Here is an 18,094-nt window from a genome sequence, read left to right on the forward strand (position 1 = left end):
AATAGCTAATTTTTTTTGTATAGCTACAGAATGAGTGGCACAGGTAGTAGTTCTGAGGCTTTCAGAAGGACTCGAGTGTCACACTATTCCTCAGTTTGCTGCTCTGTGATGCTAGCTCAAGCCAGATACTTGGCATCTCATCTTGGGTGCAAGGTCATCAATGTTTGGGCTCAGGCTCTGAGCTGAGGAAATCCTCAGGATTGAGTGAAAGTGTGCGTGCAATATACCGGCGGGCCAGATCTAATAGTAATTAGAAATTATCGTGCGGGCCGAAATTAAATCCACCAAGGGCCTAATTTGGCCCCTGAGCCTTGAGTTTGACACATGTGTTCTAGACAGTTTCCTGAGAGTGCTGCATTAAATATAAAAAACACCTTTGTGATGCAGCTATTTGACCTTTTTATGTATTTATTCTATGTTAAATCACAAGGGAAGAATACATCTGGGGAAATTAAAATATACCCTTCCCCTGCTGTGACCCTCTCTCGATTCTAATCAGTTTCATACTGTCCCTAAATAACAAAGAACAGTTCAATATTTTTTTTCCCCACAATTTCCAGCCAACTGACTTGAAAACACAGATGTATCGTGTACCTGATCAAACCGACAGATATAAACTTCAAACAGGATATTTGATATTTAGGTCTGAAATTGCAATCATTGAAAATCAAATAAAAACAAATGCAAGAAAGAGCCATCACATGAAAGTCGTTTTTGTAGCATAGCTCATTTTATTGTTTAAACAGTTTTGCATAGGAAATATATCCACTTCCAGTAATTGACTGCAGTAAAAACAGCTGCTAGCAGTATAGGCTGGATATAACAGTAACAATCACAAAAAGTTTAGCCTTTATTTACACTGATTTTAATCTTGTGGCAATTTTAGCCCCTGCACCAAATGTAACCAGCTTGAAGGCATTGCCTAATGCTCGGCGTTTCTAAAATCAATAAAAGAAGGGATATCAAGGCCTTCGCTATACAGTTCACAATGGACACCTGTGGCTCCTAAACTGTCAATGAAAAGATAAAAAACAAAAAAGGTTTCCAAAAAGTCCTCTAAAACGTACATTCAGATACATACATAGACCTTTGCACACACTTGCAGTGTAACTACGATCACTACTGGAGACTGTTTACATATCGTTTTGTTGGTGTTGTTGTTGTTGTTCGTTATATATAATTCCACCATCAATCACGTGGTCAAAAATGTGTGCGCAGAGGGACTTAAAAGTGCCACAAGACCCCAAAAATAAATCAGCCCTGCAGAGAAAAGACATTATTTGATCTTTTCACTGCTCGTAATGTAGCACTGACCCCCCCCCCCCCCCCCCCCCCCCCGCGCCCCTCCCGGAAAACAAAAGAAAAAAGAAGAAGAATGAACATTTCCTCTCTAATTTTGAACAAGCTTGATGTGGGCATAATGAATAAATCGCAACAAAAAAACATCAGAAGAAATAAAGAGCCTATTTCTAGATGAGTTTGCCACATTCTGTACTGTGATGGTTGTTTTTCATGTCACATATGAAAGTAAGTCTATCACATTTTACAATTATATACAATAGACACTCGGACAGCTTGAACAGGCACTGCATTGCTATCTTTTTTGTCTTCTTTTGGTGAATGTTACATCCTGTAAAAATGCTGGTTTTTCATGTTTTATAACAACCTGATGCCAAGTGACTAGCAGCTAGCCAACGAATGGAAGGTGTGTATTGCTCGTGTAGGATGAAAATGAAATGTCCTCTGCATGCATACGCCCTCTCAGTCCCTGCAGAGTGTGTGACATTCAGTTCAAAGAAAAGTATACATATTGCATGAGTGCCACAGGTCCTCCTTGCATAAAGATGTCCTGTTTTCTAATACTTTCTGAAATAATGTTGTCAAATCTTCCTTGGATATGGCTCTTTCTGAAGGGATGGTAGACTAATAACACGTTTCAAGAGCTTTCTAACAGGCTACATCCACACTCTGCGTAGCGATAGAAATACGTGACCATGCCCAAATACATTAGCTTTTAACAGCTGGAAGGTACAGTACCCTATTCTAAAGCACCTGCAGTACAATGTGATGTTCGTTCGTAGTGTTAATGAAGTGTTTTTACATCACATCAGGCATAAACAGCATGTGGAATGTGCAAAATGACTCATGAGTGATGCCTAGATGTAGTTACTGATCATGAAAGAGATATTAAAGAGTGTCGTCTGCATACAAATAAACTAAACAGCTCAACATTGGCCTGCCGAATCTGATCTGAGTCCAAATGTAGCGCCAATCGTCCCACAACATTTCCTCTGAGAAGAAGCGAAAAAGAAAAAAAAGAAACTATCTGATAGATTCATCGAGGACGTTTGTCACTGCAGATTTTACCCTGCTTCTCGCTCAAGTTCAGGTGCAATCTGGGGCCTTTTCTACTGGTTCAGCGAAGACACCTCCCAGCTGCTCCCGAAACACACTCACACCAACATCTTGTTGGACAAGAATTCACACCCATTTGCAAAAAAATGAGATAAATCACATCAAACTCGCTATGGCCACACTAATCAAAGAACAATAATTCAAATATTCATGAAGTGTTTCCCAAATGTAAATATCTAAGCACTAACCAACCAAGATCAGAAATAATAATATTAATAACAAAAAGCCTTCATTGTTGTCGTTTTTTTTTATATCTATGGATCTGTATAGAATATTTTCCCCCTATGTTTACTATACATACAGGAATACAACACTTTAGATTCTAATAATCTGGAAATCCTGGAGAGTTCTAACTCAAATCCAGCCTCCAAAACAAATACCAAATTAAAAAATGTTCCTAAAATGGAATTGACACATTTTTCCCCAGAATTGAAGATTTACAAATAAGGGCTTAAAGAGGAGAACTCTCGAGAAAGTTTCCAGTGTACAAACTCCTGTCCTATGGCAGGCTTTTTTTTTTTATTCAATAGAAAGACCCTCATCTTCTCTCATTGTGTAGTGTCAGAGGCACTCTATCACACACACACACACGCGCACATGCACACTAACACTCAAGCTGCCAACGCAGAGTTCAACCACACAGACTACTGCTATCGACGCAATCAGGATATTTACCTTTATGTACAGTCTCCTATTCAAATAAACACCAACAGCACAGTGACCCTGACACATTTTATCACGCACACTCACAGGCAAACACACGCACACACACGCATACGCACACACACACACACACAACTGGGGACAATGCACGTCAGTGGGGTCTCCAATGGCCAAAGGCTGCAAAGCACTTATAGTTTTTCTTCTCAAATAAAAAGAATAAAACAACGAAAAAAGACAGAACAGTGCACATAGAACGGGGTGACTTTTTAAACATTTTCTGCATAAGAAATATGGGTGAAGACGGAGAGATTGAGCTTGACTTGAGGATTATTTTTAAAAACGATTTCTGCTTCTTAGCCCTCTGCTTACGACTGCCGGAGAGCCCCGGTCTGTCCGAGGGGAACGTTTCTTTCACGATTGTAAGGAAAGAGTGCAAAAGGTGTCATAGCAGCATTGGAAACGCTGCTCTCTCTGTGAGAAGAGTTTTTTTGTATGATAATGATATAAATAATGCCCTGTATTACGCCTGAGAGTTTAGTTTAAGACTAGGTTTCAAAACACTGTACGGGGGAGAAGAAGATTGCCTATGTGCTAGATAAGTGCTATTCTTTTCTTCTAGTGGATTCTATTTAAGCTTCTACGGGGCCACAGGACACGAAATCAGAAAACACCACACTTCTGTGCTTCCAATATTTACTTCTACTGGGCTCTCTGCTGGGAAAGTATCTCAGGAATTCACATATGTGCATATCGTATATACATTTATACAAATCTACTACTTATAAAATACTTTCTAAAGGCTTGCTCGAGCCCGTCTGGAACTGATTTGGACAGGTCTCACTAGCAATAGTCGGTGTGTGTGATTGTTGCGCAGGTCACAGGCCACTTCACTGATGTGTTTAAGGCATCTACTTGGGAATTGCATTCAGGTGACGTCTTGAATAGTACGGCGTAGTACTCGATACAAGCGGGCAACGGTATCCGTCCTCAGTTGCAGCTTTAAGGGGTCTGTGAGAGAATGGGATTCGACGCAAAATGATTTCTTAAAATGATTGTCATACTCAAGTCAAGCCGTCTCTCCTGTGAAAAATGAACTCCTTCAAGGTCACATGCTAGCACCCCAGGTGGAAAGTTAAAAGTAAGAGTCACAGTAGACCAATCAGTGACTTTGCAGCCGTTTAAAGACCAAGGGTGCACTTTAAAAAAAAATACTTCTAGAAAAATACCGCCCCTCCCTCTAAAACTCGCAAATTCAAAATACACTGGAACACACCGTCATTCGGTAGGCCTAAATGCTAAAAAAAGAAAAAAAAGATAAAGACCTTGTCATACACTGCATAGAAAGCAGTCCCCACTTTGGTCAATAAAAAAGGAAAAACACCCACAACAACAACAACATCATCAACAACAACAACGACAAACAACGATATCAACAAAATAAATGCATTACAATATTGTCTATCTCCAAACTAGCCTCTAATAATTGACGCATCTATAAGCACTACCTACATAGGCAAAACTTGGTATTGCATAATTTTCATAATTCTGAATTCCACCCTCCACAATAGTAATTGGAAGATGAACAAAATGAGCATTGAAAAATAAGAAAAACAAAAAAATGACAGGTTATTAGAAAAACCACCAAAAATACTGAGAAAAAAAAAAAATGCTGGTTGATTACAAACTTTAAAACGGCAACTATACACAGCCTTGATATGCAATGTAACTGTGAAATAGAGTAGTACATGAAGTTAAAAATCAACAATTTCATTCAGAGTACAAAACAATTCTTATCATAAAAATGTTAATTTTTTCTATAATGATAAATGCAGCAAAAACAAGTGTAGTGATGTCTCTATATTCAAAGGCAAGGCACGTAATGTGGACTATATGTCATCGTGCAAATTAAGAGTACTGGAGAGATTTTCCTTGTATAAATATGTCTGGACTGGAGAGGCAATGGCTGTGAACATGCCGTGCACAATTCTAGATTTCAGGGATTTGCCACCACCTGGATTCATCTTGCAGTTTTAAACCTCTTCCGCTTTAGAGTTCAGCTTGCACAAACTGTAGCTTTACACATAAGCCTGCTGTACATTTGCATGAATTGTACATTTCCATGGATTAACACTTTGCATTCCATATATTTTTTTGTAAACATAAGCTTTAGAAGCTGATGGCCAAATGCATACGCTCTTGATCTTATCGTGAACATTTTAAAAAAACAATTAAATGCAATTTTTACACACTTTGTGTGTCTCATTACTTATGTTCGCTTATTTTTTCCCCAAAATAAATATAAAATACTTCCCCTATTGATGGGAAGGGCTCAAAGAAGAGCTGGTTTTGCTCAGCGCTGCACCGGCAGCTCAGTGCTTGCCTTCAACTGCCTTCCACGCTCGATGTTTTTCTCATGTGAGAAGACGGATATGTGAGTGAAATCAAATTCAAATGTTTTCTTAAACATTTTACCCATAAAACCATTTAATATTTATCCCCTTTCCTTTAGAGTCTTAGGGCTGACAGACTGATAGCTTCCCTTCAAAAAATTCCATTGCACTTGCCTCTATCGCGATTTTCATATTCTCTGTCTTTTTAGATCCTTTTGTAAAGGAGTTGCAAATTCTTTTAATGAGGGGTCCAATCTCAAGCCAAACATTTAGTGTTTTTTTAAAACCGCATCAAGAGTTCTCAACTCTTACCGTAAGTATTCACGTTAATTCTTAAAGTAAGTAGCAGTAAAGAATAAACAAAGTCAACACATTTTTCTGAACAGAGTCTTATCACAGTAAACTGAAATCAAACGCAAGAAGAAACTCTGAATTCACAATTTTTTGTTCCTATGGTGTACACAGTGAATCGTTTGACGCGGGGGGGGGCCTCTTTTCAAGAGGTCTGATCGGAGAGCTTAGAGTCTCAGAGCCATCCACCAGGCAGAGGTTGTTGCTGCGCAGACCTCTTCATGTATGTGTGTGTGTAAATCAAGATTTTACTTCCTCCCACAGCACGGAAAAATAGTAGGAATTGCCGCTAAGAGACTAGAGTGTCATGCAATAAAACATTAAGGCATCTATACATCACAGTATTTGAATGGATTGAGAAGTTCTTCCAACACAACGACTGACTGGTGGGTGGAGGTGGAGATGGGGGGGGGGGGGACACGGCAGACCTGAAGCTTTTTTTCTTTCCTCCGAAAAAACCCTTCACTTCACGGCCAGTGTCCTTCAAAAGGGGGAGTGGGAGGGGGGCAAGGAAGGGGGAGAGATGGGGAGTTAGGGGACGATTGTGCAGCTTCGTGCTGCTTTGCTGGTTTCATCCATGGCTGCGGACACCTGTAGGGCTGGCTGTGCACCACCAGCACCCCCCGGCCATGCATCCACCCTGGGGGGGGGGGGGCTTTGTGTTCAGTTCCCTGTCTCAGCGGGGACCAGCGGCTCACCAATGATGTTTATGCTGTAGTTCTGGTGGACATTTGTTGGCAGGATCGGAGTCCCGTTCGATACTTGGAATGGAACTAAGCTCGCCCAGGTACCAGGACTGTGGAGAGAAGACACACAGAGAGAAGGAGAGATTAGTCACATGCCGTTAGCTTGTTTCTGCAAAATCAGATTCTTTATTTCAGTTATCCTGCACACTGCTTTGCTGACGACCAGCAGCCATCAGGGTTCAAGGTCTGCTTTTTGTTTCGTTCGGACAAAAAGAGAAATGGCCGCCGTAGCTCATTAATCTAAACTGAGGTGATTCCACTTGATTCCCAGAGCCATGACGCAGGCTCTCCTCTCTGCATTGATGGCGGTGTAGAATGAGGGGGGGAGTGTGTGATGGTGGAGGAGGAGGGGGGTTGAGGGTAAAAAAGTGTGAGAGGGGGGGGGGGGGGGTCCTACATAAAGCTGTCCCATCCCTATTCATCTCACGCTAATGGCAAAACAACACAGTGATTGTTCCTGGGGAGCAACGGTGCTAACTGAAAACGCGAGCGGGGAACAAACAGCATGTTGTTCCCGTGGGGTGCTGTGCTACGTAGATGTCAGATAATTAGCCCCCCCCCACTACCACCACCCCCTTCTCCCCTAAAGGCCCCCTGTGTGCACTCATCTAACACCCTCTCACATCATCACCACTAACTCTGAGAATACCTGCGTCGAACACTTTCTACCCGGTTCACCGTGTACTAACTTTCTTCTGATGGAGCGTGGACGCATAAAGAAGAGCTGGGAAGGGAGGATGATGGAAGATGTTGAAAAAGTAGACAGGAGGTCATGTTTGGGGAGATGATAACAAGGAGAGGAGTTGTTTGAAAAGGAACAGATAAAGAAAAAATGTGTTTGCAGAAGTGGAAGAGGTGTCAAGTCACTGCTCTTCTACTTGAAAAGTGCAAACTCCATTCACCTCTGTGCCTTTCTTGTATAAAGCTTGAACGAACACAGAGAAGAGAAGATGTATTCAAAATAAAAGCAAACATCTCAAAGTGTGCAAAGAGTTAAAAACAACCTCAAGGCTAATCCTCTCTAAAGTCTTTTCCTCCTCCTCCTACCCAGCCCGTCCTCATGCTATCCTCTCTCTCTTCCCCCCGCCTCCTTCTCTCTTTCACCCTGCCAAAAATCATCGGACAGGAAAGGGAGGATTACGTTTTTCCTACCTTGCTGAACAAAGAGCGCACAGAGTGCTAGAGCTTTCTCTTCTCCCCGTTCCCTTTCTCTCTCCCTCCCTCTCTCCCTCCTCCCATCCCTCCCTGATTCCCTGTCCTTACGAGACTCCTCTCAGGTAATGGCTAAGATTAAAGGGGGACCACACAGCTACAAAAGCAGACTCACAGGCCTTTGTACGCACTAAACCGGCAGATCGGTTTTAATCTTGTTAAAATCGATGGCTGTCAGTCTGAATCTGCATCCCATAACTTAAAGCTGCGCTGGGCAGGACTTCAATGTAAAGATTTCCTCTCTACTATCGAGCTAAATCACAGAGTGGGCGGCTGGAGTCCTGCCTTCGCTACTGATTGAGACTTAATTTAGGATTTTACTTAACTTTGAATACAAACATCTTCACTTGGTACGGTGCAATCAGATACATTTATAATGCAGTCTTCTAGTGCCAAATAAAAATAATTTGGGGTATTGTTCCAATTTGTCAAGCATTTCCCTTTCTCTATTAAAAGAAAATAGCCACATTAGCTTAAAATACAACTATTTCTACATATTTTGTGTCTGTACAACGTTGCGTTTCTGCACTCTGACCGCCATCGCTGCATTTCCTTAGGTAACCTTCAAGATGGCCTCCCTGTGCCCTGTCCAAGCTCCCAAACCTCACTAATTCTACTCCCTGCAAGCACAGCCCGGGCATACTGCGTGCTTCGTTTAAGGATTAGCTCCCTAAATTAGATTATCTAATGGCATCTTAATGGATTGCTGACCCATTTCCTGCACAATGGCAACATGCGGGTCTGGCAGCGTTTTCATTTGGGGGGATAGAAGTGAAGAGGCTTCATTTAAAGGGCAGCAGAGATAAAAGAGAAATCCCACTGATCCCATCTGTATGTTGGAATGGTTTTACATTAATAAGAGGGAAAACAACTGGAATAGAATTACCGGGGCATCTTTGTAACAGAATTATCTAAATTCAGTTGGGATCTTTCTGCTCATTACTGTACTCTCACACGGGGAGAAGAGGAGGAGTTAGCTGCTGTGAGTCCTGCTGCAGGGGACATTTTCTCTGCTACCTCACCGGCCTATTAGGAGGCCTGTTGAAGGGGGCTCTGTTTGTGTAAAAGAGTTTGTAACTTCAGCGGGCACACACTATCTGCACACACACACACACACACACACACACACACACACACACACACACACACACACACACACACACACACACACACACACACACACACACACACACACACACACACACACACACACACACACACACACACACACACACACACACACACACACACACACACAAACTCTCACACCATCTACGCTCGCATGGAAAAGGGGAAAAGACGTAACAGGAAAAGGCTCAGCTCGCTCGCTCCGCCACAGTGAAATGGCTCAGGTTTTTTCCTCCAGAGAGGGAGAGATACAGTGTGGAGGCATGGGGGGGGGGGGGGGGAGATGAAGGGGGAGGGGGTTAGAAGACTTTCTGTAGCTTTAGGTTAACGAGAGCAAAGCATGACTTCAGCATAAAGTCAAACAAAGCAAAGCTTGTTAAATGTGGAAAGTAAAACATCCTCACGTGGCTGAAAGCTGACCTGGAATGACTTTGTTTTATTCTACCTGGTTGTACTTCATTTGTTCCAATTACTTTCATCAAAAGTGTGTGTTATGAAATGAGAACATTTTGTTTTTGTTGGGTGTCCAATAGAGAATCCCACCCTGGATACAATTTGGAATTAATAAAGTTTGACAAATTCACACAAAAACACTTCAAAACATAAATACAAAGATCTATTTTGGGGAAGACTGTCACAAAACAAGACATCGTCCGTGTCACACCACATCTGATGCCTTCTTAAAATTATGCAGCCACAAATCAGAAAATGTTGATTTATATGTGAATTCATATGTGACATTGTATAAATCAAATGAATTATATTGCATTATTCATTGCAGTGTGTGTGTGTGTGTGTGTGTGTGTGTGTGTGTGTGTGTGTGTGTGTGTGTGTGTGTGTGTGTGTGTGTGTGTGTGTGTGTTGTGTGTGTGTGTGTGTGTGTGTGTGTGTGTGTGTGTGTGTGTGTGTGTGTGTGTTTGTGTGGTGCAAGAGAGACAGAGAGACTGCATGAAAGAATGAAAAGGTTACCTTTGCCAAGTAATCCCCAAAGTGTCGTCAGTGGCACTGGGGCCATAATGCCTGCCGTTTTGAGTCACGCTCCAGTCACACTTCCTCAGCTGTCAATTGAAACCTAGCAGTCAGTTCACTTGGCCAAGACAACTTCCACTTCAGATTACACTACAACTTAACACAGATGCATGCAGAAGAGCCTAGGAGCAGCAGAAATACAGAACGACTCCGAAAATGAGTCCTAGCTGCTGTTACTGACAATGGAACATGTGCTGGGTAAAATGACAGTCAAATCAAAAAAGCTCGGGATAAAACAGACATAAAGAAAAAAGCATGCAATCACAGTTAGTGGTGACAGCTAACCTGGAAATAAAAGTTAGTTAGTGACATGTGTGTGGGGATTTCATCTGTGGGTGGGTGGGTGGGTGTTTTCTTTAGCCAATGAAGCCATGCCACAGGATGCATGCGGGCTGTGGATAATCACCGCTCCACTGCAAGTGCACTTTCAGATTCAGGAAGGAGTGCGCATGCCCTCAAGCATGCAGACTGTTTTTTTTTCATTAGCTAAATTGTTTTTATTGATTAGGGGTCAACATTACAATGGAGTTAAACAGCACACTCACACACACGTTCTCACACACACACATGCACGCTCACACTACCACCCTCACCCCCACTTTTAAGACATGCCAACCTTACATACAGATTACAAATTACTGCAACAAAAAAAGCCACACACAAACTGTGTCTCCTTTGCATGCATTATGCGAGCGCACGTGTCGGCAATCCAGCTGAGAGCTATCTCTGCCAATACCCAGCTAACCTTGCCCTGTGGTCAACACATTCATTTAGTAATGCATCGTGGGTAAAACTGCACTGTTAGCACTCTGCGAGCAGTGGCAGACGTTCTGCAGAGGCTCTTAAGAGAGATTTAATCAGAGACGCAGACGCTGAATATTCAGAGCCATTTGCAGCGGTCAAGAAGCACCTGGATGAACATCAGGAGAAGATGATGGCCTCCTACTTACACCGTACTTAAATACACTGATGTGTTTTTGTTATGTGCCTTGATTTCTTATGGAAATCATGCAACATATTGGCAAGAAACAGATGATTTTAGGGGTGAGTCTGAAAAGCCTTTCAAGGTAGGATGTAGTAATTCGAGCTAGATCTAACACTTTAGAATTAAAGATACATCTGCGTTGATTGATGGGTCTATAACACGATTCAATATGAGTCCAAGTTTTTGTTATTGGCCCTGATTTTGTTCTTGTACTAATTTAAAGTAGTAGCAAGAAACGGGCAATTTCAGGGGTGAATTATTTCATTGCATTTAGCTGACGATTTTATCCAAAGCGACTTACAATAAGTGTGTTCGACCAACAAAATACAAACTTGAAGAAAACAGAATCATATAAGTACATCAGGTTTCATAGAGCAAAAACATTTCAAGTGCTACTCAACTGGCTTTAGATAAGCCAGTCCTTTATTAGTATAAAAGTGCTTTGTTAATAGTTCTATCGCTCGAAGTGGAGTCGAAAGAGATGAGTTTTCAGTTTGCGCCGGAAGGTGTGTAAGCTATCTGCTGTCCTGATGTCAATGGGGAGCTCATTCCACCATTTTGGAGCCAGGATAGCAAACCCACGTGTTTTTGCTGATGGGAACTTGGGTCCCCTTCGCAGCGAGGGTGTAGCGAGCCGTTTGGTTGATGCAGAGCGGAGTGCACGTGCTGGGGTGTACGGTTTAACCATGTCCTGGATGTAGGAAGGGCCAGATCCATTCTGGCCCTTCCTACGCAAGTACCATTGTCTTGAAGTGGATTCTAGCAGTTATCGGAAGCCAGTGAAGGGAGTGGAAGAGCGGCGTGGTGTGGGAGAATTTAGGAAGGTTGAAGACCAGACGAGCAGCTGCATTCTGGATGAGCTGCAGAGGTCGGATGGCACATGCAGGTAGACCAGCCAGGAGGGAGTTGCAGTAGTATAGGCGTGAGATGACGAGAGCCTGGACCAGAACCTGCGTCGCTTTCTGTGTCAGCTGGGGACGTATCTTCCTGATGTTGTAAAGCGTGTATCTGCAGCAGCGGGTTGTAGCAGCTATGTTTGTAGTGAAGGACAGGTTGTTATCTAGGGTCACACCCAGATTTCTTGCAGTCTGAGTCGGGGAAACAACTGAGGTGCCGATGTTGATTGTTAGGTCAAGAGTGGGACAATCTTTTCCCGGAAGGAAAAGCAGCTCAGTCTTGTCAAGGTTGAGCTTGAGGTGGTGAGCAGACATCCACTGAGAGATGTCAGCTAGACAAGCAGAGATGCGTGCGACTACCTGGGTCTCTGAGCGGGGAAAGGACAGAATTAATTGGGTGTCGTCAGCGTAGCAGTGGTATGAAAAACCATGCGGGCTAATGACTGATCCGAGCGAGTTTGTGTACAAGGAGAAGAGGAGGGGACCAAGAACAGAGCCCTGAGGGACCCCCGTAGTTAATTGACAATGGTCGGACTCGGACCCTCTCCAAGTCACCCTGTAGGTGCGGTCTTTGAGGTATGAGGTGAGGAGGGAAAGTGCAGAGCCTGAAACTCCAAGTGCTTGGAGAGTGCGAAGGAGGATCTGATGATTCACCGTGTCGAATGCAGCAGACAGGTCCAAAAGGATGATGAGGAATCTTAAAAGCATCTCAAGAATTTTATAACTTTGGGTGCAAATAACGTTTTTTTTCTTTATAGATAATCTGCTGATTATTTTCTACATTAAATCCGTCTATAAAATGTCAGAAAATAGTAAAAAATGTCCCTTCCAGTTATTCACAATCCAAGGTGATGTCTGTATGTTTTGTTTTTTTTGTCTAAAACTCAACGATATTCCCTTCAATGTGATATCATCAGGAAAAAGCAGGAGGTTTCCACAGTTGAGGCTAAAAAATGAATTTTACAAAAGATGTTGATGAAAAATGCCTCTAACAGTAATCAGAATACTCCCATTAACCCCTTTACAGGTTCAATAGCCGTTTAATTAAACTGAATGGGAAACAATGCATGTTGTTGTGTGTTGTCTCTGTATTCAGGGAGCGTTGGAGACTAAACCCCCGCGCTCCGCAGCCTGACAAAAGCTGGGAGAGAATGTGCGGCGGGGCCAGACGCTCGGTGCCACCGCTCCTCCAGGGGCTCGCCATCTGTCCGCTGGCACCGGCACATCACAGTGGCACGGCCAGCGAGGGGAGCGGGGGACGGAGCCGGGGAACGTTAGCAAACAGATGCGGGCAGATTGTGGATTAGGATCCTTCCTTAGATAATACCAAATGACATCTGATCACGGATCTTTCCCTGCGGAATGCTCCACGCTGGCATTCCCTCGAGGGGTTAACCAAGGCGAGGGATGAATGGAGGGTTTCACACACTCACTGCCTGGGAACCATGGAGCAGGTGTGGGAGCGTGTGGTGGTGTTGTTTTGTTTTATTCTTGAAGCCTACTGTGTGTGTGAGTGTGTGTGTGTGTGTGTGTGTGTGTGACAGAGTGTGTTTCCAGGGACTTCTGTTTTAGTGGTGTCACATTTTAAAATAGGCACTGTTCTGAAAAGGGTTTTAAACTTTAAAACAAAGTATTAAATGACTATTAAGATGAATTTATAGTAATTAAATAATATGAGTGTTATTCATTAAGACGGCAACAATAATTTGTTATTATTGATGTATCTGCTTGTTATTGTCTAGATGAATAGTTTGGTCTATAAAATGATAAAAAATGATTTAAAAAATCTATAAATCATTAGGAGTTTCTCATAATTAATGACTATAAATGTCTTTGTTGTCGTTTTGTCAGTTAAAATCTGAAAATAAACACTTTTTTATGATATAAACCAGGGAAGTATATATATGAAAGGCATTTTTGTTGCTACATTTTTTTAAAGATTACCAATACAATAAAGAGTGTCTACCTATGGATACCGACTACTCATTGCTGATATGTAGTGGCAGTTTGAGCCAGGATCATGGGATATTAATTGTTTGTTATTTTATTAAAACAATGTGTGTTCCAAAAAAAAATCCGAGTCAGATGCATTGCAAGTCATGGCAGCTATCGTTCATACAGACGGAATGCAACTTTACAAAACGTTAACCCTCCGTATGTGCTCAACGCCTTTTCCTTTCCTAGCAACCAGCGGTTGCGGCTAAACAACCCAAAGTGTGGGTAAGCCTCACAGATCCCACACAGTAAACCCCCGTCAGCAGGCGAGCCGGTGACAGAGTGCTGGTGCTGAGGCTGTTTGGTCCTGAGGGACTTGGCTCGGTCCGCTCCGCTCTGCAGGGCCAGATCTCAGGCCGTTAAATCACACCACAGAAAACAACAACAACTGTGACAAGCAGAAGCATGATGAATCAATGAGAGGACTGTTTAGAGTCCCTTAAGCCGACCGGATCATTTATTCATCTGGATATAGCATGTCATTACTCTCATTTTGAGCCACCGTCTTTCCCAATGTCCAAAGATATCTTTACGTACGTTGTGTCCTGACGCAAATTACAAATATGTGTTATTAGATTATCATCCTGTACTTTGCAAAAGGGTACTTCTATCTGTGTCTGCTAGCCCTCTGATCTTGGCTCACACTGCTTCTGTTTTGTGTACCACTTTGTGCCTCACTCCAAAAAAGTAGAAGGTCTACAAGACAAACTGCACAACATCAGTGTAACTCTTCCTCCTCTTCCCTAGCGAAATAAAAGCGTCCCATGACTGCTGACAACCATCCACCGATATTTTTTTTTTGAGGCCTTCTCTGATTTTGAGAAAAAACGGGGAGCAGGAAGGCAGAAAGAGAAACATAAAGACAGAGAGAAAAAAAAAAGGCGAGCTGAGGAGAAACCCAGAGATCATTATGTAGCCGCGTGCAGATGCATTCAATTAGTTGTGGTTGGAAAAGCCTTGGCCTGAGACCAGCGCTTTCAATAAGACGGGGGGGGGGGACGGGAGAGCACTCTCTCCCGTCCAACAACACCACAACACTCCTACTGTAACCCTCGCAGACACACACATACACACACACACACACACACACACAACACACACACACACACACATACACACACACACACACACACACACACACACACACACACACACACACACACACACACACACACACACTCACACACGGGGTGACCACATCTGCCCTAAGGCCGCTGCTGGGGCAACCACGAGACGCCAACACTAAATATTCAGCTGTGTACCGTAGATGACTGAGCTGATTACATGTGTGTGTGTGTGTGTGTTTCTTAAGTGCGAAGGAAATAGAGCTGAGCACATTACTCTCCCAAAGACACCCACATGTCCCATCCATCTGCAGCTGCACAATGACAGTCGATTTCCTGACTTTCTTTAAAAAAATGAAGGAAATAGATTCCTTTTTTTAACCCTTCAATGCAGGATTTCAACTCTAACACACACTTTGTAATAAACATTTACGAGAAAGTGTTGTTGTTTTTAGATGTGTGGATCTCTGATGTGAACTGCTCACAGAGTGCATTTTTCAATACAAATAGCGACATGAACTACTCCTATTCAGCTAACAGATACACTTAGGTTATTGAATTGTGGGTCATTTAAGGCTTCTTCGAAATAAAACTGCATTAGAAAATGTTATTAATACTGAGATATATCTAGCAATACAATTATATATTTATATATTTTACTTTTACTTTCTATGACACCCATGTCTTTAAAGCATTAAAAACATACAATTAATTTTGTTTTAATCTGTTTACAGCAATGTATAATTACAGTTTTAAGCACTTCTAAATACAATACAATTATTATAATGTTTTAAAGCTATAGGATCGCCAAAAGAAAGCAATTTAGAGAGCAGCAGTTATGAATTACTAGATAAAATGCCTCATATGAATGTATTATAATTATTGTTATAAGACATGATGGGTATTTATGAGTGCGTTCATCTCAAATGATGGAGTTTTAAGCAGATGTTAGGTACTTTTATAATGCTCTATAACATGTCATAGAAGGTGTAGCCAAAGAAAGTTTGATTGCTGCTACAACATGCTTTTGTTTGATGACCTAACGCTATGAATGCTTTTCTGAAAAACGTTTTGATCCTAGTGTTGAATTCTCTGCTTAACCTCAGCCTATCTAACGAGATAGTCGAATGTTTCCAAAAAATCCCATTCAGAGTGCGACAGGCTTTTACAGGGGGCAACACGTCTGATGTGGGGGGAGACGGGGACAGATAATGAGGGGATAAGAGGAGCAGGTGAGTGCTGGAGGGAGGGGAGGGGGGGGGTTCTCACCTGTTGCTGGTGGAGGAAGGCGGGGTCTCTGGGGCTCAGGCCGACGAACCGGTTAGCCGTCGGGGTGCCAGGGGCTGAGTAGCCTGGGTAACATGCCATCACAAAAAACACAAATACACGCTTGCATTACAATTAGCGTTTCAGGAATTCATCCACGGTGACTTAGCGCCAGTCATCTGTCAACACTACAAACACACAAGGGTACACAGTGCAGGTGGGGGTGCACAGTGCAGATGGGGGTGCACAGGGTTTAAGTTTGGGACATTTAGTCACTTAGATATTCGATGCATTTTACACTGTGGACGTTTTCACTTCAGAATATCGCCTATAATAAAAGACCAACTAAACACCACTTAAAAAATGTTGATCTCTAGTCACCTACCTTTGTATAATGTTGGCACTTTTAGGGTACAATATTTAAATTGTTACTATTAATTGCAAAAAATAAAGTTTATAGATGTTATACTGACCGCAATCAATATATATTTGTTACTTTGTTTATTTGACCAGTTGTTCATATTTACTTTGCTTACTTGATTTGAATGTTTTTTTGTTGTGGGACCCCAAAAAGATGATTCCATTCAAAACATTATATTTAGTAGATGGAACAGCAGATTATGCATATTTAAGGACTGTATTGGAATTCAAGCATGTTCCTAACCATGAGAACAATTATAAAATCAAACATTTTCCTAATTGTCATGACTTGTATGAACCCTGTGCACACATGTATTGTCGGTAGTCACCTTCTGTTGACGTGGTGATGGGCTTAGTGTCCGGCATGGAGAGGGAGACGGGTCTGACTGCACCGTGGTGCGGGGAGGGGGCCAGGACCGGGGTGAAGTGTCCCGGGACTTTCCCCACCTGACCGCTGCTGTTAGGCTGTAGGGGGGGGGGGAGAAAAAACAAAACATATTTTAGCAAAGACCCAGATTTTTTCTTTCAGACTTAAGAGAGGTTAATGCCAAACATATGTGGAAGGGTTCGATCCACATCTGGAAGTTATCTGCTTTTGTTTTTGTTTGGTATAAATATATCGGCAAATATTAATATCAGCCAGAAACTGAAATCGTTTTAACAGGAAACATACATTTAAGCAAAAAGTGCATTTGTTTTTTCCGCCACCAAAACCCCATGTGAAGACAGGCAAACTGACTGTGACTCATGTTTACAAGCTTGTCTTGGCTTGTAAATATGCAGTTGGGCAGATCTCAATTAAACAAAACAAGAATGCAACAAACTGCACTTTTCCAAAACGGTTAGCACTAAACAAACATGTCCTTTTTCATAGAGGGGGGGTTTAACTCCTCCTAACTGCTGTGTCTGCTCTCAAATCAACAACAAAAGGTGCGTGCACTGCTTTTACACTTAGCGCTCCGTCTGAAGAAAATATGTTTTACTTCTAGTCGTTGCGTTGTCACAGTTATTACTAAAACTTCGGGGGGCGTGAGCAACAATAGATCCTCAGTCACTGACGATGGATTTCCTACATGATTTCAAACAATGATTTTAATGGCGCTCATAAATGGAATTTAGGAGGAGTCGGGCATGAAAAGAGAGCGCGCGCTTCAGAGCTACAATGGCGTGAATGTGCAAGTATATATATGGAGAGAAAAGGGAAGAAAGGAAGCTAGTGGGAGCTACTCTTTCAGGCGGCTGGAGACTGTCTGGGGCGTTCATTTCAGGGCCGCCCCGGGTTCAAAACTCAAACAGGCCTTTCTGCAGGAGAATTGTGTCCACAGGGTTCCCTTGGATGTGAATAGAATGTTTAATTAGAGTGTAATATAATCTGCGTTAAAGCAAGCATAAAAACATCCTGGCACTCGTCCATGGGATTATAAGCGCTGTGTTATTTGCTGAGCCTCCCCCCCTCCCTCCCTCCTACCCCAACTGGTCTTCCCTACTGAAACCAACCTCACTATCCCCCCCCCCCTCCCCTCCCCTCCAGCAC

The 18,094-nt window shown here is 42.5% G+C and overlaps 1 protein-coding gene across 11 annotated transcripts in view; it reads right to left on the reverse strand.

Moving 5' to 3' along the window:
* Positions 1-708: 708 nt before the first annotated feature.
* The window catches only part of LOC117552454 (nuclear factor 1 B-type-like), a 69,419-nt gene continuing 52,033 nt past the window's right edge, over positions 709-18,094 (reverse strand). For 6 of the 11 annotated variants that reach the window (XM_034226093.1, XM_034226166.1, XM_034226430.1 and 3 more), the window contains 4 exons: positions 16,890-17,025; positions 16,144-16,244; positions 9,875-9,963; positions 709-6,615 (listed from right to left, as the gene is read on the reverse strand). In XM_034226093.1, the coding sequence (XP_034081984.1) occupies positions 6,483-6,615; positions 9,875-9,963; positions 16,144-16,244; positions 16,890-17,025 (459 nt within the window). In that variant the 3' untranslated portion in view covers positions 709-6,482. The remainder of the gene's footprint in view (positions 6,616-9,874; positions 9,964-16,143; positions 16,245-16,889; positions 17,026-18,094) is intronic. The other 5 variants (XM_034226274.1, XM_034226216.1, XM_034226633.1 and 2 more) reach the window with 3 other exon arrangements.

This window comes from Gymnodraco acuticeps, unplaced genomic scaffold (genome assembly GCF_902827175.1).
Source record: "Gymnodraco acuticeps unplaced genomic scaffold, fGymAcu1.1, whole genome shotgun sequence".
Classification (NCBI taxonomy): Eukaryota; Metazoa; Chordata; class Actinopteri; order Perciformes; family Bathydraconidae; genus Gymnodraco; species Gymnodraco acuticeps.